General features: G+C 33.7%; 1 protein-coding gene across 2 annotated transcripts in view; it reads left to right on the top strand.

Annotated features, from left to right (window-relative positions):
* The first annotated feature begins 415 nt into the window (after nt 1-415).
* Nucleotides 416-20,417, top strand: part of LOC111047747 — a 29,062-nt gene continuing 9,060 nt past the window's right edge. The window contains exons 1-4 of one of the 2 annotated variants that reach the window (XM_022333578.2): nt 416-726; nt 9,937-11,025; nt 13,934-14,159; nt 15,402-15,587. In XM_022333578.2, the coding sequence (XP_022189270.2) occupies nt 10,033-11,025; nt 13,934-14,159; nt 15,402-15,587 (1,405 nt within the window). In that variant the 5' untranslated portion in view covers nt 416-726; nt 9,937-10,032. The remainder of the gene's footprint in view (nt 727-9,936; nt 11,026-13,933; nt 14,160-15,401; nt 15,588-20,417) is intronic. The other variant, XM_039423640.1, reaches the window with a different exon arrangement.

Genomic DNA, 20,417 nt, shown 5'->3' with positions numbered 1-20,417 from the left:
GTATAAGGCCTTTTGTTGAATCCCAATCACATTGTTTACTAAAGGCCTCAAACTCGTCCAATAATACTGTAAATAAGATTATATAGAATATAGATAATAATTATCACTTCAAACCAAATTCTTCTTCATAGAAATAGAATAGAAAAATGAAAAAATGCATTATATGAACAGTTCAATAAAATGATCTTATGGAAGAAATGAATCAGAAGCTTAAATTTATATCAATCAAGGAAATAATGGACATCTTGAATAATCAGTCCATTCATCACTCTCTGGCGTGTTTTTGTTTCAAAAATAGAAAATATACATAGAGCTTTGCAAATATCGACTGAACGGTATCTATTTTCTGACTAATAAGCTTTCTGAGGAGGAGGAGCAAAGAGGGAAGTGGAACACAGGAAGTAGAGCTCGAGTTGGGAGTTGGGGGCAAATTGAGTTACAAGTTGCTCCTCACATTTCAAGCTCACGTGCCTGCAGCTAACTTGAGTCGGGTAGTTCACCCTCCACATCAACAGCAACATCGCTCAAACTGGGCAGCAAACTCATTATAGTGCCTCAACTTGAATTGTAATGCAGTCAGAAAATAATTATCTTGGTTATTATAGTTAGTGAGTAATAATATTCTCAGTTAGTGTATATATCCAATAGGACTCCATTTTTATCAGAAGTATGAAGTACGGTGCATTGGAATAACTCTCTAATTTTTTATACCTGTGATAATATAAGGTGAGTCATACACATGAATGCAGGGGTGCCCACAAGGGGGGGGGGGCATGGCGCAATTTGCGCCATCAAAATTTTTGGGGGGGCATGCTTTTTTATATTTTATGTCAACATTTTTAATCATGGCTAAAAAATCAAGGTATTAAATAGAGATATCCTAATGTAGTTAATTTTAATACTTTTTCCCACCTTTACAATGTTCTATTTTGCAAAGTGTAACTCAATATAAAGCATAAAATATACAATTGATAGTATCTTGTATGCAGGAATTTTAGTAATTTTAAGCCTATGAGTTTGAAGGTGAATCTTTGACAAAAATAAATTATAACTTCATCATCCACTATTATTCTGATTTCCTTTGCTTAATTTTAATTTTTAATGGTTCTGTGTTTTAGTTTCCTTGCTGTTGCAACCTAATTTTCTTAAAAGCACAATGATAAGTTGAATTTTAATGTACAATCTAATAATTATTTCAATTTTGAAGGCGTTTCATGATGATATTAATGTCTCTGAAATGGGAATGCAATTATGAACAACATTGCAAACTCTAGTGAATTTGACAGAAGAAAAAACTTCTTTTGTCAAAAATTTGTGAAAAATATCAAATGAGGCCAATTTCAATCTTTCAAATTTACACCCTATTTACCACACAGTAATCAAGTAATTATTGTAATGCTTCATTACTTTTTTTCTGTTTTGTATAATAGTCCAGTCAGATGGTCGTTTTTCAGGAAACAGTCCGAAAGAATTTTTCGCGAAGGTTCTATATGTATTTTGGGGCGCTGAATTCTAATCTGAAATTTGCTAACACGCCAGAGAGCGGCTTCACCCCCAAAACTCCCAAAAAACCCCAAAATTTGATCTTTAATCTTGAGAACCTTTAACTTTTCGAGAAAAAGCATTCTCTAGAATATTAAAGATGATAAAATTTCCAATAAATTGAGTGGTCGCGCAGGACTCTACGATTTTTGATTCTGGAGCTAAGAGTTTTCAAAAAAGGGGTATTTTTTAAGGGGTTTTCAAAATTATGCAAACCTACCACCTCTACCCTATACAACTAGGATCTTTTTCTAGTGATGATAGAAAGCCACACATCACGTGAATCAACAATATTAATTCTGAACAGGATTCCTTAGGTACCTATTTTTGAATTTAGTAGAGGTAGGGTGAATACACCCAATAATAAAAAATCATGTCCTACAGCCAAAATTCAAATTTTCATTATAATACCTTTTCATGGCTTTCCTCACAAAAAAGAAACATATTTCGGCTGAAATCACCTTACGAGGGCTAAGTTCTATGAGAATCACTCGTTAGATTTAAGTATTTCCTAGTGTGGGCACACATAAGGATATAACTTTTGACTGAATGATCACATCTCCTCGTACTACAGCTCGTTCATATCAGATCGTCAAGTCGGTTGAAAATCATGTATCATCTCGCTAGAATTTGTTAAAAAATAGGAAATTCCTCCTTTAGTGTATTTAAGCCCATATTTCAATGCATAGAAAAATAACCGATTTCTATATTCAAAACAGTGTGTCTCGGTAACTCAAAATGATACTTGGTCTTGATTTGAAGAAAAGAGTCTCCTCTTTTATGTGAGGTGAATGATTTTTGTAAAAATATAATCGTGAAGTAAGATAAGTTTGTTTCAAAAAATCAAGAAATTTGCGATATTTTTCAGTCTTGACAGTTTTTCGATATAAACAGTAGGCCTAATGCAAGATCAATTGAAGGCAACTCAGCTTATAGAGCATGAAATTTTCTCTCATTTAAGACCAATCGCAAGTTTCTATCATGTATTTTACTCATTTCAGAGACTCTTTAAACACTAAAATCGCAAGAAAAATAAGAAAATAAAGATCATCATTCGATTGGCTGTAACTTTTGAACGGTATTGAAAACAGAAGTATAATTCATGGGAGTGAAAAAAGGAGAAAATTCATCACAGCCTCAACTACTTTTTGGATTTTTTATCTGAAGTGTTCCACAAGATACGCAACGTTGCATATGTGAGACTGTGAAAATGGGGGAAATATCACAAATTTCTCTCACATTCAAAGTTGTGTATCTTGTGGAACACTTCAGATAAAAAATCCAAAAAGAAGTCCTGCGCGACCATTCATTGGAATGGTTATTATCTTTAATATTATATAGAGAATGCTTTTTCTCGATAAATTCAAGGTTCTCGAGATTAAATGAAAAACTTGAAAAAAGTCCAAAATTTTGGGGGTGACGTCGCCCTCTGGCGTGTCAGCAAATTTCAGATTAGAATTTAGCCCCCAAAATACAGATAGAACCATCGAAAAAAATTCTTTCGGGGCTGTTTCCTGAAAAACGACCATTTGACTGGACTATAAGTTGTTATCCTATTGAATTAAGCGAGCAATTTCTGTATATCTGTTTATATTTTTCTATTTTTATATCTCGTTATCTGGCTATCTGGTTATATGGTTATTTATGTTCAACGGATCTCGGAAACGGCTCTAACGATTTTCACGAAATTCGGAATATAGAAGGTTTATGATATCAAAATTCGATTGCACTAGGTCTTATCCCTGAGAAAACTCTCTGAAAGACATGAAAAGGATAATATTCATCCTTGGACAGATGATGATTTCGTCGTCTGTCGATAACAGAAGATGCGTGTGCCTGTGTGGGAGATCAGCTGTGTAATCAATTAGCTTATCGTATCTCGCGAGAAATCTAGAAATTTTAATTGACTCGATCAAAATACAGTAATCTGATTTGTTGACATGAGATGGTATATATCATAATATTCAAAGTTAATCATTATTTTACAGTTCCAAGTGATTAGTGGATGTTATTTTGTTATTCAATTTGGTATATGTAAACAATCTAAATAAGAACTTTTATGTTTTCAAATATTTGGTTTTATTTATAATTCAAGTGTATGAAACATTACCTACTTTTTGGAATATTAAATATTCCAACTATAAATTTTATAGTGTATAAATCAAAATTCGGGGAAGAAACAGTTTTGGGCTGTGCCTGTTGGTCCTTCCCCAATCATTTCAAAGAATTGAGTTCTGTTTATCAATGAATAAATAACGAGCAAAGCTCGGTGCCCCGATATTTGGTATTAATAGATAGAATTTACAAAATTTAATTGTTCAGATGATATCTTTATTCCAAAAACCAAAGCATTTAAAGATACATTTTGTTCGACTTGTGTTATTTACTCCTGTAATGTTAGAAAGTAAATACTACCAACAACATAACATCAGTAAATGACAACCTGTTCCAATTTTTGATAAATATCGGGGCACCGAGATCCGCTCTGGAGTACCTACAAAAGCATATAAAAATTACTACGAAAGAAGAAATTATAATAAATATTCATAGTTCATACAGAATGGTTCTATCTAATCACAGTGGATTGAGATTGATTCGCAGAGGAATGCAAAAATTTCTCTCACAAAAGCATATGTTAAATTTTAAACCTGATTAATTTCACGTGAACTAAATCACAGAAGACCATCTCAAAAAGATAGCTTATCTGATTGGTTCTACTGGAATTAATCAGGATTAAAATTTAACCGGCTTTTGTACAACTGCCACTAAGTACCTCATTGAATTAGGTACAAAAGTTCAACAGCTGAGTCATAATCTTGTCTCAGTCCCACACACATGCACTCGCTCACTCACTTCCATCATCAACAGACGACGAAATTATCAGCTGTTTTTCCAAGGATGCATAAATTCTTTTAATGTCCTTCAGCGAGTTTCCCCAGGGATGAGAACTAGTGCAATCGAATTCTTATATTATAAACCTACTATGTTCTGAATTTCGTGAGAATCGTTAGAGCCGTTTTCGAGATCCGGTTAAATACAAACATATAAACATCTGAACAGAAATTGCTCGTTTAATAGTATAGGATTTAGAATACCTAAACTTGCCGACATTATATATTGTATGAATAATATCGTTCCAAATTTGTATGAATGTTCACCAAAATTGCTATGCAATATTCTTTTGCAATAAAAGAATATCAATGATATTATTATCCAACTTTTTATAAGTAACCTTAACATTTAAAAAGCAAAGCCTCCTTTATTTCTATTTCAAAAGAGATAAGAAACGATGGTATGATATTTTTACAATATTATGAAAACAGAAAGAATTCCTCACAAGAACAAAGGTAAATAATGTCCTTTGGAAGATTAGAATGTAAGATGTTAATTTTATTGTCATACACTGACTAATGTTAAAAACTAAAGGGTTGGGAATTGGGGTAATTTTGGGGGGTGGGGGCATTACACTTGGATTGGGGGGCATGCGCCATTGCCCTTGGGGGGGCCGGGCACCCCTGCGTGAATGCATGTTCTGTAATGGTATTGAAACTGTTGTTACTGGTAACTTCCTCTCTACCAAGCCATGCATAACTTATTGTCCGTTCATTGACATAGGTAATAAACAATTTGGTACCGGTAACCCCTTTCACTAGCGTCGACTCCATAAGACCACCTAGGGCTGAAGCCCATAACAAAAATCTGACCCATTATTGGAAACAGAAAAATATTCTTGTCTTCTTCCATTTATTAGGTTATTTTACAATTGATCAATGTCAATGTTGACGAGAGTAGAAATAGGCTATTTCATAACTTCCAACTTATAAGGCAACGTAGTAAGGTTCTAAGGATTACCAGTTATGTTTACTATTCTGAATAAGAATTAAATTCTCCAATTCATATTTTCTAAGAGGTTGCTGGCTCAAGATGTTGACTATAATAGTCATGTAGGAACACACCTGCATACACAAAAAACATAACCATCTAGAATACAAGAGTTTAATAAATTGAAACTTAGTCTATATTATTAGAGCTAGCCTACAGTTGATTCTAAACCAACTAAGAATCATATAATGAAATAAACTCGAAATTATTTCACTAGATCCCTCACCCACTGCCTCTCAATCCTAGGGAGGAAGAAGCCCTGGCTACCCTTTTACTGGGGGGATTCCATTCGCCCAAGCCCCCTTGGAACAATAGTGAGCTCAACCAAAGTTTTTGATAATTCGGCGCCCGTAACCCTTTTGGGGTTAAAGAAAGGAGACGGGGCCGCACTACCTGTACACTGGGCTATTGTTCCAAAAAGGTTCATCCTGCAACTCTCAACTATCACACTCTATTGTCCTCTGAATCCGCTTCATTACCCTTATTGGTAGCCGGAGTGGCCCCGTCTGCTTTCTTGAAGGCAGTTTTAGCTGGTAGGGACCATCTATAATCACCATCTAAAGTAATCATCTATTACTTTCCACCTTACCTGTTACTTGTATTCTCACTCTATTATTGAATCTAGATCAGTGTTCAAGTACTTGTTATTCAATTATTTCTAATGGTTCATTTTGATGAAACTCAACTTGCTCACAAGCTGTATACAGACTAACTTGAGTTACATACAATTCGTGGTTACACACCACGTGCGCTATTCATCAGCTGATGATATGTGTATTATATTATTTATTTGTATGAATATAATATTATCAAATAATTCAATATAATGTATCGTATGATAATTATAGCATCAGCTTATGGAAAGCGTACGGCGTGTGTTCGTGGCACAAGTCTTCTTAAATAATCTTTATAAAAAAAAAAAAAAAATACCTTCCTAGTTTGACTAAATTTGTACTTATAATCGAGAGTAATGTGTGTGTTCATCCAATCAATGTAGGCTACCACTGGTTTACAGCTGAAAATGCCTTTAAGTAATCAGACTGGGCCACCAATTTATTCCTCGGAGTGGAATCCTTAACAATAGACCACGAAAATGTCGAAACTCATTAACAATAGGCGACCACTGAAGGGTCACTAGAGCTTCTACCTGTTCATCCATTGCTTTCGGCGGCCCCGTCTCCTTTCTTTTACCCCCCTTTTGTTTTATGCCTTTCTGATTTGATGTGGAGGATGGAAGGAATTCTACAATAATTTATACTTATTGCAATAGAGTATCATAAGAGTAGTACCCTGTATAATATAGGCCCTAAATGATTAACATCACATAAAAGGCAAATTCCATATAATCTGAACATTGGCATTTGAGTGGTATAGGCTATATCATTAAAATTATTTATCCTTGAAGGGCAGATTTCAAGATGGAATTTGAAAAAAAATATGAGTACCTATAGCCTAACCCATGAAATAAGAATTGTCGATGTATTTGATGATGTATATAACTTCCAAAACCGTACTTATCAGGTAAACATTAAATACGTTATTTGAACCTCTTCTTTTCTGTGAACAATGCTAGTATATTATATTTGAAGACTAAAAGCCTGAGCTGTTAAATGTACAACCCTCAAAAATCGTCACACAGAAGAGTGGAATGACTCATTTGTAGTCCACTTGATTTACTTTGAAATTCAAAAAAGATAACGCAATATTACCTAAATAGAATTTGAATTTTATAACTGTTTTTATGGTGTTTTGAATTACTAAGACGGAATGTCAAATGAACTCGCTGCAGGAGAAACACTACTGATTGGTGATTCACTGAATAAAGTGCCTTCACTTTAATATATTTTGTACTACTAGGAAAACGATTATGGGCTCCATTCCTTGTTGATAAATGAATCAAGATTTCAGAGATTTGCTGATAACATAGAAACTTTAATTCGATAATTTATTTGAACAGAATAATTCGTTATCAAGATGGTGTTGGATGATGGACACCAATTCAACCTACCAGAAGTTGCGCCGCTGTATCCTTCAATCATATTAGATCCATACTCCCCAGCGTCTTCACCCCTCAAAAAGCCCACACCCAAGCACAGAAGAAAATTCTACCGAACATCAAATAGGAGTCCTGTCTACCTTCGAAATCCCTACAGCAATTCTCAACACTTGCCTGGTGAAATTCCCATCGAATGTCATCCTTGTGATACACATCTTGTTGTTAAGGTATTCCCTGAGTATGCATTATAGAAAGTCAACTGTAGTAATGACCACTATAGGTCTATAGCTTTGGGAATACAGTACGGTACTCACAATAGAAAATGCATGCAAGTACGCTTCACGTCCATGTTAAAGATCCTAGTAGAATGATAATAATGTTTTCTCGATTATTGATTACATAGTGATACAGGACTTGCCCTGATTTTGCTTGTCAATGCATAATTCACAGTGATACCAATATTCATTCATGCTGGAATCAATTTATTCCGCTACTTGTCATTTCAACTGAACTAAGATTAAGCTACTCTAATCTGTTTCACAAGCATGAAATAACTGTACGATATTATTTTCACTATTTTATTCCCATTGTTGAATAGTTTCCACTATTTAAAAATTGTAAGTGATTAAAATAATAATGATCCACTTTTAATACACTTCATTGTAAGCGAGTCAAGGTGGTATATAATTTGAATTGCCCAAGGAGTAAATTAAAATTGTGGGCTTAAAAATGAAAACAAGGACTATAATCTGTGCTTTTGATAAAACATGTGGTGTTTAGTGTATTAGGCTATATTAAAATTACGGTTACGAAGCAATGTTACAATAACATAATATGAAATTATGTATTACAAAAAGTTTCATGCAAATAAAACACTGCATGTTTCACATTGAAGAAAATTCTAAGTAGGATCTTAACCACAACCCACTTCTCACTTCTGATATCTCTTATTTCTAGTGGTGAAAAAATAAATGCATAGAAAATGTTTGCTTATAGAGAGATAATTCAACATCTTCAAATAAATAAATAAATAAATGGTAGATTTGCATTCTCCTTGTAAATAAATTAATTTTAGAATGTATAATTAACCGTGTATTACTGATTCCTCACAATAACAATATGGTCAACTGAGGTCTTTGGGAGTTGATATTTTAAATAGCTTGCAATCAATACTTGAGTTGAAAGAAATCAATTGCAATATTTTTCATTGTATTCTGCAATGTTTGAAGAGTATTTTTCAATATGAAAAATGTATATTTTTCTTCAATTCAAAAAATATGTTTTTTTGAATGAGAGACAATAATACCCACGGGTTGGGGTGATTTCATCCAATTTTGAAAAATATATAGACTTAAGTTCATTTTTGAGATTAAGTCAATGTTGAACCCACTGTGAATTTTCAATAATAATAACAGAAACAAAAAAATATCCACACAAAAAGTTACAAACTATTTATTGAGAATTAGTTCAGTTTCTGCTGCCCAAAGATCTTTTGTAGCGTCCGTTGAGGAGTGTTGGCTGCAGCTCCAGAATCTGCAACAAATTATAATTCAGAACGTATTAATTTCAAGCAAGATGAATATTTCGTATTATTAGATGAAATGCATGATATTTATCATATTCTGCATAATATCATAATTTTTATACCGAGACAAAGTAGCCCCAAGTTATCGATGTTGCACATCCATTTCGGGTGACAAAAATAAGAGATAAACAGATTTGAATATTTTCTCTTAGGCTGTAGACAAAGCCACCCCGTACTCTAAAGCTGCATACAGATATGCGCTCCGCGCACGCTCCGCCCCCGCTCTGAACTCGCACCGATCATGAACGTTACGGGAGATGTTAGCTCTTCTCGCGTTCCACTCTTGCTCCCCGGTCGATCATCAATCGCTCTGCTCGAGTGACGTTCGGTTGCGGAACAGAGCGAAAGTCTGTACGCACCTTTAGGCGCCACCATTACTACCCTATTACCCTGAGTGACTTAACAAATTTATTTTAATTAAAACGTTTTCCAAATCAACTCCATATTTATTGGATATGCTACTTGTATCTGAATTTTAAAATTATTATATATTATATAGACTCAATCATCAATAAAATCCCAACTATGAACTATACCTACTATTCAAAATATAATGATTTCCTGAAAATATGGTACGGTACTGTGCCATGATGAATATATGATTAAAGTTACTGAACCCTCATAAAATAATAAAAAGCTGTTTGTCATTTCTTATTTTCTGTATGAATTATTGGTGATTCAAAAATATACACAGAACCAGCATTCAACCATGCAGTATATCTACAAATAAAGCAATTTTCACATTTCAACATTACATTATAATGTTAATTGTATTAGAAAACAGCAACTTTCTGTGGGATAATCATGATCTATTTCATCAAATCCATCACTAATAAAGATAAAATATGAGAGCAATTACAGCTAATAATAGGAATCTGTTTGGATTTTATTCGTCTGAAATTAAAATTAATCGAGTATTTTTCATTCACAGGTTCTAAATTGTCAAGAAAAGAGATTCCCCAGAGAAAATCATAATCACTATAGAAATAAAACTCTTCGTGATCGGACAACTCTCAAAAATCAAGAAATGTTTATAGGTAAATTGACAAAGTCACATAAATCTTGGAAAGAGAACAACGAGTCCAAGAGTAACATCAACGATTATTATGGGAAGTGTCAAATCAAAACATTGGGTCGTGTATTCGATGATACAGAGCAAACGAAACAAGAGATGAAGACTCCTGCTCATGGCTCTGGAAACCATGTAAGAGATAATTCTTTGTCTGACAGTGCGGATGAATCATGCATTGATACAGTGGCTGAGGTACATAAGTCGGAAGAGGAGACAACAAAGAAGAAAAAATATTTCAGGAAAGGAGCAAAGAAGAATACAAATGATAGATGTGTAGAAATTATGAATAAGAAGAATGCAATGGAAAGTAATAATAATTGCAGCAATATCGAGGTAGAAGAGGAGAAGGAACGAGAACCAGTCAAGGGAAGAGATTTTAGTAGAGTAAGGCAAAAATTGAAGCTGACAAAACTATTCAGACCTGCCCAACATGAAATACAACAAACCGAATCACGAGAAGACATTTTAGAAAAAGAAGAGATCGAAGACGAAGATATAGACATCGAGAGAGCAGACCAAGCTCTCCCAAGCATAGTTATCAATAGCAATGTTTGTGAGAGCGATTTCAAAGTACCTGAAATAGAGTTTTCTCAAGTGAATGAGATAAGAAGTGAGGCTGCAGCTAGAAATCTATGTGCAACGAATAAGGGATTTGTTGGTGATGAAGATAGCAATAGGAAGAGGAAACGAAGGCCTCCTCAAATGTCACCTGCTGATGTTAACAAAGAAGACATGGTAAGTAAATCGGTGGGAATCCAAGCAACACCATTTCCCCCATTTCGTCTGCACTTTCTGCCCGAAGAGGATTGGCGGCAAACTGATGACAAGTTGCAAAGAGCACTGAAACTGGTGTTGTCACAATGTGGACTGGCTTGTGTTGTACTCACCTGGGCCATGCTCGGTGCACTCATGTTCCGGCTCACTGAAGGACCGCAGGAAACATTTCAGGTAAAGCAGCTTACTTGCCAAGCTTTTATATTTGCTAAAATATTAGTCCAGACAATATAGACATAGAATAGGGGATGTGCTCGCAATTGATATTGTAGTTCTGATTTTTTAAATAAATTATTTGGATACATGAGATAAGTCCAGAACCAATTTCTTCTTGCAAAAATTTCCTTGAGCTAGATAGATACATAGTGGCCCAAAAACCTCGTATTTTCATCAACTGTTCATTTTCCAGTTCTCAGCTATTTCTGCCAAATCCAGTGATCGGACAGAAAAATTTGCTTTCTTCTTTTTTTAGATTATGAAATTCTGAATAAAATGAGATTATTCGGAGATCTCTATCTCAATGGGTACCGTACTGAATTATGATTTTTCTAGAATGAGTGAAATTTGAAGAAAAATCAATTTTGATGATCATTATTAGTTTTTGATCATTATTAGCTTGTGTTGTACTCACCTGGGCCATGCTCAGGCTCACTGAAGGAGCATGAATAGAATTGTTTATTCTATGAGGATCAACATTATCTTCTGATTGTTACTATTTAATGTATAATTTTAAATCCCACTGGGCGTATTTTCGTGTTCTAGAATCTAAGATAAGGTAGAGTGCTCTATCTCATATAGATTCCCAGGTACACCAGTCAACAATTAGTATTGCTCCTTGTATTGTGAAAAACACCTAATTTTCAGCTTCAACCATCATCACCAACTACATTGTACTCACATGGATATTTCGCACAATGACATAAGTTCATGAGATTATGTTCTATGAGAATCACCCTTCAGATGCACTTCATTTCAGTATTTTCTAGTGGAAAGGCGCGCATAAGGACACCTCAAGGAACAAAATTTCAAACACCTATAACTTCTGACAAAATGCTCAGATTTTATCGCTTTCAGATCACGCTCAGATTTCACTTCATTCTTCTCTGCTATTCAAGGCGGTCCAAAATCAAGCATCATAAGTCAAATTCGGTCGAAAAATGAAAAATGTATTGTTGAGTGTACTTAAGCCCATATTCCAATACACAAAAAATTACCAAATTTCTATATTCAAAGCTGCATATCTTGTGAAATACTTCTGATGAAATTTCTAAATCCAGTGAGGATGTGAAAATTTACCCTCTCTCCCCACTCCAATGAATAATACTTTCGATTCCAATACTATTCGAAAGTTACAAAATATTTTTAAAATTATGATGTCAGTTTTTACATTTTTTTCGTGATTCTAGTGTTGATCAAGAGTTTCTAAAACGGGTCTGATACATCATAGAAACTCACGATTGATTCCAAATTGTAGATAAATTCCTCCTCTACGAGTTAATTTCCCTAAAATCCATCTTGAATCACTTTTCCCTATCACAGAACTGCCAAAACCGTTAATATGAGAAAAATCTCTACAACTTCCGGATTTTTTTCAACAATCGAATCTTACTTTACGAACATATTTTTCCATGAAACGTTTACAGCAAATGAAGAAGATTCTATTGTACATTTCAATGTCAAGTAATGCTTTTTTATAATAACGGGTTACCGAGATACATAGCTTTAAATATAGAAATTGGTCATTTTCTGTGAATTGGAATATGGGCTTAAGTACACTGAAAAATTAATTTTTCATTTTCGACCACATTTGACTTACCGTATGATGGATAATTTTGGACCGCCTTGACGATCCGAGAAGAATGAAGAGTAGTACGATAAAATCTGAGCATTTTGTCAAAAGTTATAAGTAGTGTTTAAAAAACACTTTGTGAAAATCGACCTAAATTTCTTTTCAATTCATTCAATGTACACAAAAAGCTATGTACATTGAATACTTCAATCAATAATGCTGGTCTATTTACTAAATAAGTACCTGGCTATTTAAATTCTATTGTAACCCAGATTGTATTGATATTAATGTGGTTGAATTTCATACATTATTCTCAGATTTCATTCATACTCCAAACAAATAGCTTCATCCACAATTATTTTATAGTTACATAATTAGGCCTACACCACCATATCTGCGTTCTCAATTTCAAGTAAATGAATGAAATCATATTTGAGATTGTTCTCAAAGGCAGAAGAAAGTTATTGAGAGATTTCATCAGCATGATTAGCTGCATGGATTATTAAATATATTTACTGTGTAATGAATCTTCATTATTAGCTCTATGGGAAATCCAATCAATACATTTTTGTAGGATGTGCCAATCAATCCCTTCAATTCTTATTGATCTGATCAACTCAATTATTGGTGTGTGAGTGATATGGCTTGGAACGTCGTTCAGTGATAAGTTATTTTTATTCAATTGATAGTAAATTCTTCATTTTTTCTATTAATAATTATTATATTATTTAATTTTTATAAGTTTTAAAAATTTTGAATTCTTTATATTTTCTCAATTTTTTGGAGTTACTATTTCTGTTATTTGTATTATTTCTTTCTGCATAAGTAAACCCTATTCCATATTTGTATTCAAACAATTTGTGTAGGAGGAAACACATTTGAGATATAACCCGGTGTCACCATTGTGAATAAATAAATGAACATCATAATTTGGATTATGTTCAAATATTCCTATTCAATTTTTAGGTCTATTAGTTTTGAATTCCACTGATCTTTTGAATAGATTGTCGAATATTAATAAAATAATATTCATACAGACTATTCTAATTGAATCACATTATTATACAATACTGTAGGCTTCTAAATAAATTCGATTTTATTATAAATGTATTCCCTTGAGAAACTTGTTATGTAGTACATGATACAATGCATAATTATTATCATTTAAATTGACTGAATCACTATATAAGCTAGATCACTAATTGACATTTTAAAAATAAAATGGCAATCACTTCATAAAGGTTCCAGAACCTCAATAATAGAGGGAATAAAAGATAATTGATATGATTGTAGGTTGCCGAAATGACACGTCAGCAATCAGCTCTGGTTGTTGGTCTAGCCACCGATTTGCGGCAAGTCATTCCGCAAGAGCCTTTCTGGCGACAAACAATCGAACGCTATGCTGCTCAGCATGAGTCACTCATACTATCCGCGGTCAGTTCGGGATATCCTCAGAGAGGAACGATCTGGACCTATCCTGGATCCCTGCTGTTTGCTACTTCACTCTTGACAACTTTGGGTGAGACATTATCAGCCTCTGAGCAAATTAAATACAATTATTGTGGCCCTCCAGGGGGTCCGGGTGAACTCCCCCGGAATTTAAAGTACCGTATCGAGAATAGCATTTTAGATTGATTATGTAAGTAGAAAACCTTGTTAGATATGTTGAATTTTGTCTATATTCTTCAGTCGAAAATACTCAAATCATAAAAATATGAATTTATTATATCATATTACTTTTCATGACAGAAGTAATATAGTATTTCATGACAATATTTTGAAGATAGATTGTAGCTCATTCATTCATCATACTGTTCTGTAAGACATACAGAATTGGTGGAAGTTTTGGAAACAGCTTAATATTTCTGTTACAAGGATAATTTGACAATATATGTTTGATTGGGGATCCTATTTGAATAATAAAACCTTCTTCGATGATCAACTAATAAAATAATATTCAATCATGAAAAATTATCATCACGTCATTGAAAATTATTATCATGAATAAGAAAATATAATTGAATTCAATCTCAATTATTATATTTGAAAATTTATTATTCAATCATTGAAAAATATGTTTTCTTGACGTTCAAAATGAAATTGAAATTTTAGACTCAAATAGTTTTGATAATTGATTTTCCTCAAAATTAATCATAGGTATGCACCTCATACAATAAGATGAAATCAAACAAATTGAATTCAGAGCTTTATAAATGATTGAGCATTTAATGACTCATCCAGTACAACTAGCATACAACTTCTGAACAGTGGCGTTTCATACAAAGCCAAAGCGACAAGTCAGTAACGATGGAACATCAGGACCATGAGATTGAGATTATCCAAATGCTATACACAAATCTAATTCAAAATGATTATCATAATATATCGTGTAAATCATAGCTTACCATTTCCATATTTACTGACTGGACGTTGTGAGAGCGAAAAGCCGATGTGGAGAGGTTCTCTGGTAGTGTAAAATTAGTGCATACTGTACGTTCTTGAAATAGTTTGTTTAAATTGTAAATGATTTTTCTCTAGATAGGACATGAATACATTCCACAGAATACATTCCATATTACATTAATTTGAATACAATATTTTTAGAATATGAAGTTGATGTTCAGGTGGGTACAGAGTGGGCCTCTACTAAACTTACTGAATATCCTTGAAAAAATTAATGTAAACCAGCTTTATATCGATTTCTCAATTGCATGTAAGGAATAACAGTAATTCTACGTTTTTCCTCTTTTGATGTTTTCAGGTTTTGGTGCCCCAGTACCTAGGACAGTGGTAGGAAGGATGTGTGCAATTATATTCGCAGGACTTGGAATTCCTGTTCATTTATTACTTGTGCTAAATATCGGCCTCTTGATAGCAGTCAAATTGACACGACTGGCCAATATTCTTGAGAAGAAAGCCAAGCGAGTAAAGCTGAAAATTCACAGAGGTTAGTAAACCATTATATTCACTAGCTAGGTACCGTCACTCTTAATTTCTCTTGAAATTCACTGATAAATGGAAGAAATACTATAGAATAGAATGAAGGCCTTCGTTTATCCAATCCATGCAAGAGAGGAATATCAGAGTGAGTCAGCCTTTTTCCTCCTTACCCTTAAACTAAATAAGTTCAGTTAAAGTTGAGTTGGAGTGTAGATTTCATAATATGGATAAGAAATTATTTGAATGAATAAATGAATTTTATTTGCCAAAAACAAAATACAAAAAAGCTTTACAAAAAATAAATATAAGTATATGCTACTGCACTTAAACCAAGATACATACCGTACATTTATTCAATTAGATATAATAACGAAATGATATCCTTTATATTATAAATAATAGTTATAAAATGAAGATTCAATTTATGTTCATATGCATAAGTACAGTAGGTGAGGCAAAAACACCGGCAAAAGGAAGATTCCTTGTGCGCCAGTGTGAGTCGTAAATCAGCTTAATCAGGGATGTAATATATAAACTTGAATTTAGCGTATGAAGTGTTCGAAAGTATAATTTATAATATGAAGTTGATTATTGTGTAAAAGTCAACGATTGGAAATAATTCAAGTTCAGCCATGCCTCTATGGCTCTTTTTCTGTATTTATTATTTCGGAAATTATGAAGTGGAAATTCACTTTCTAGTATATTTATGAATTTACTGCTAATGTAGTAGAGTTGCCTTCTAAGAAGAGCTGAGTTAGTGTTATATATTTCATATTTTCTTAATGTATTAGGTCTAAGATTATAATTTATGTCATCGGCTAGAGGGAAATTATGCTCGTATTTAAAACTGTAATTTGTTATGCAACTAAGATATAACTGTCGTATAGTTTTAACATCAAATTCACTGAACAAAATCTTACTATCATAAGTTCTAGGTTTCTTTAAAATTGTCTTTGATGAATTTTTGTATTAGAAAGAGGTTTTTAATATGGGTATCGAAAGTCCCACCCCAAACTATTAAACCCTATCGCATTAGGGATTCTACTAGTGCCGTATATACCTGTTTGCATTCTGAGAAAGATAGCACATTTTTCAATTTATAAAATTAATAAGATAGGTATTTTAGTCTCTTTAATAGGAAGTTTACATGGATGTCCCATTTGAGACACTCATCGATCCATATACCAAGATTTTGTGGTTTGATTTCCTATTAATAACAGGGCAGGAACATCTATCAATGTTTGGTTGATTTATTGAAGAACAGTTCGAATGGATTTTTAACTTATATTGATTGTTAGGTTTACCCTCTCTATTTGCTGAAAAAGCTATGTAATTGGTTTTTTCTACATTTAAACTCAAAGCATTAGAGTCCATCCAATTCTTCACAATATTCATATCTTGCTCTGCAACAATGAAAGTATCATTCCAATTATTTTCTGAAAATATAATAACTGAATCATCAGCAAAAGATGAAATTCTCCCATTTTTTAGCTTAATATTCAGCAAATCATTTACATGAAGAATGAAAAATATTGGTGAAAGTACAGTTCCCTGGGGCAGGCCGTAAGATGACAGTTTCTCTATGCTTTTATTGTTATTTATTGTTAAAATTTGGAACCTATCTTCCAAGTAACTTCTTATGAACTTTAATGAATGACCTCTGAAAACATACTTCTCCAATTTGTTGCAAATTTTATCATGTGGTATGGTATCGAAAGCCTTCGATAAATCCATGAAGACTGCAAGTGGTTTTTTTCATTTAAATGCTGCTTTTCACTAGAGTATAATAAGAGTACCTAATCTTACAATTGAATGCTGGTTTTTTACAAGATTATAATAATAGTATCTTGCAATACCTTTTGGAGGAGACGATAAGCCTTCGGTCCCGACTACCTAAAAATAATTAGTATTCATCTCTCATCATCATCCCTCTCACTCATTGCCCACGCACAAGCCTATGAGCTTATATGGGCATCACCCTCAGTATTATCATTATTAATTATTTAATCACTTTTTGCTATTAAAAAAACGATTTATTAATAAGCAGTTCGTGATGGAAAACAAGATTGAATACCGTAATTATTTAAATGATGTTTTTTTCACAAGAGTATAATAATAGTAGCCCTGAAAGAATCCAAGGTCAGGGCAGTGGACTGTGAATGATAGTTGGTATTAATACCTACAAATAAATCTTTGAATTCTGTGCATAAAAATACTGATAGCTTGAAGTGTGGTAAGTACACCAATAAAAGACTAAATGTATCAACAAGATGAGATTTAATAACAATAAAATAATAATGGGCAGATGGCCACATACAAAAACAATTGTAAGTAGATTGAGTCAAATATCTTGGGATAATTACAACATGATAAAACGTTAGAGAAATGCAAAATTTAAATGAAATTAGGTCAATGACATTGATGGCCATTGAAGCCTGACAACAATCGAAAAGGTAATATTAATGATACCTGAATTGTGAATATAAATTGAGTGCTAAAATGAAAAGTTATTGCTGCAAAGTTCAATCTTAATGATTTATAAGAGGAATAATAATAAATGACAATGATTTACAAAAGGAATAATAATAAATGACAATGATTTACAAAAGGAATAATAATAAATGACAATGAGCTGCAGATAGTGCTCAACAAATAGAGTACATTAAAATATAGGCGGCATAGGCCTTCAGTAAATTAAATGTCAAGTAGATATCAATAGTGCAAAAGGAATAATAACAAATGACAATGAGCTGTAAATAGTGCTCAACAAGTAGAATACATAAAAATATATGCGGCATAGGCCTTCAGTGATTTGAATGTCAAGATAGACATCGACAAAACAATTAATAGGCGTCACTGGCCTTAAAATATCACTTAAGAGCTAAGGGTAGCTAATAAATACAATGTAAAGATTGTCCAGGTTAAATACAGGCGACATGGGCCTTCAATGAATTGAATGTCAAGACAGACATCAATTAGAACGATTAATAGGCGACAGTGGCCTCAGAAAATCACTTGTAAAGCCAAGGGTAGCTGTCAAATCCAATGAATTAATAGACGTCGGTGGCCTTAGTGAATTGAATGCCAAGATAGACATCAATAGAACGATAAATAGGCGTCAGTGGCCTTAGATTGACACTTAAGAGCTGAGGGTAGCTAATAAATACAATGTAAAGATTGTCCAGATTAAATACAGGCGACATGGGCCTTCAATGAATTGAATGTCAAGATAGACATCAATTAGAACGATTAATAGGCGTCGGTGGCCTCAGTGAATTGAATGCCAGGATAGACATCAATAGAATGGTAAATAGGCGTCAGTGGCCTTAGATTGACACTTAAGAGCTAAGGGTAGCTAATAAATACAATGTAAAGATTGTTCAGGTTAAATACAGGCGACATGGGCCTTCAATGAATTGAATGTCAAGACAGACATCAATTAGAACGATTAATAGGCGACAGTGGCCTCAGAAAATCACTTGTAAAGCCAAGGGTAGCTGTCAAATCCAATGAATTAATAGGCGTTGGTGGCCTTAGTGAATTGAATGCCAAGATAGACATTAATAGATCAATTAATAGGCGTCGGTGGCCTCAGTGAATTGAATGTCAAGATAGACATCAATAGATCAATTAATAGGCGTCGGTGGCCTCAGTGAATTGAATGTCAAGATAGACATTAATAGATCAATTAATAGGCGTCGGTGGCCTCAGTGAATTGAATGTCAAGATAGATATTAATAGATCAATTAATAGGCGTCGGTGGCCTCAGTGAATTGAATGTCAAGATAGACATCAACAAAACAAATAAGTAACACATAAGTAAATGAAAATTGAATAGAACGATTTATGTAACCTGAATAAAATTTTGAAGAGGAGATGCAGCTAGGCAGACAGGCAATGACTCCGCAATACTCACAGGAACAGGACATCAGCAAGCGATGATGTGATCTGGCCATGCGATGACAAGAATGGAAACGTCCACCACAGCAGGCGAATCCCCCAGTGGAAATGTAGGCAGGAGCATGTAGAATCCCAAATGAATAATCCGACTTTCAAGTTGTGGAATTTTTAGAATGATTTCCAAACGGTAGAGATGATGAACTTGAAAGTTTGAGTTACACGAGGTGAAGCCAATAGTTAGAAGAATGGCAATTGAAGCCCACACGAGGTTGTGAACTTGACAAAGTTTATCAGAGCAAATATGCGAAGCAATCGATGAATAATTGAATCACAATTGAAGAATAGAACAAACGAATTAATTTGAAGAATAACTCACTTTTAAAAAACGTTTCGTAGGTCCGATGAAAATGGATAAAAGGTTTAGACCGAAGGCGTAAATGCACCTTCGACTAAGAACCATTGCAAAAGACAAGAAGACGCTACAATGCTCGTTGAAAGAAGGAAGATGCCGGATGTGTTTGAAACGTAAGCAACACGTTTACAAACATATGGTGAAAAAGTAACAAATATCTAGAAAGTAAGATGCCTAAAGACAAAATAAATTCCAAAAAATCGAATAGTACAAATATTAAAATTGCAATGGCAAAATAACACAACTAAAAGTATAGAAAACCAACTTGATTAGGGCAGTGGCAAAGAACCGTGAGTGTGACGTCACTGGTCAGCGCAGACAGACAAAATGACGACATGATGTCTACGTAGTAGCGGAACGAGTAACAAGTGGAAACCGTTCCAATAAATGCTTTGTCAGATTTTACATAAACTGGGCCCCTTGTGTCATACGGGGGTATGGCACAATAAGAAAAAGTAAGAAATATGTAAAATCTGGCAAGGCAATTGGAAATTGAGAACTGGGCCCCATGTGAGAACCAGGGGA

Source organism: Nilaparvata lugens, chromosome 3 (assembly GCF_014356525.2).
Source record: "Nilaparvata lugens isolate BPH chromosome 3, ASM1435652v1, whole genome shotgun sequence".
Taxonomy (NCBI): domain Eukaryota; kingdom Metazoa; phylum Arthropoda; class Insecta; order Hemiptera; family Delphacidae; genus Nilaparvata; species Nilaparvata lugens.
Note: the sequence above shows the minus strand (reverse complement) of the source record. Positions and strands in the feature narration are given on the sequence as shown.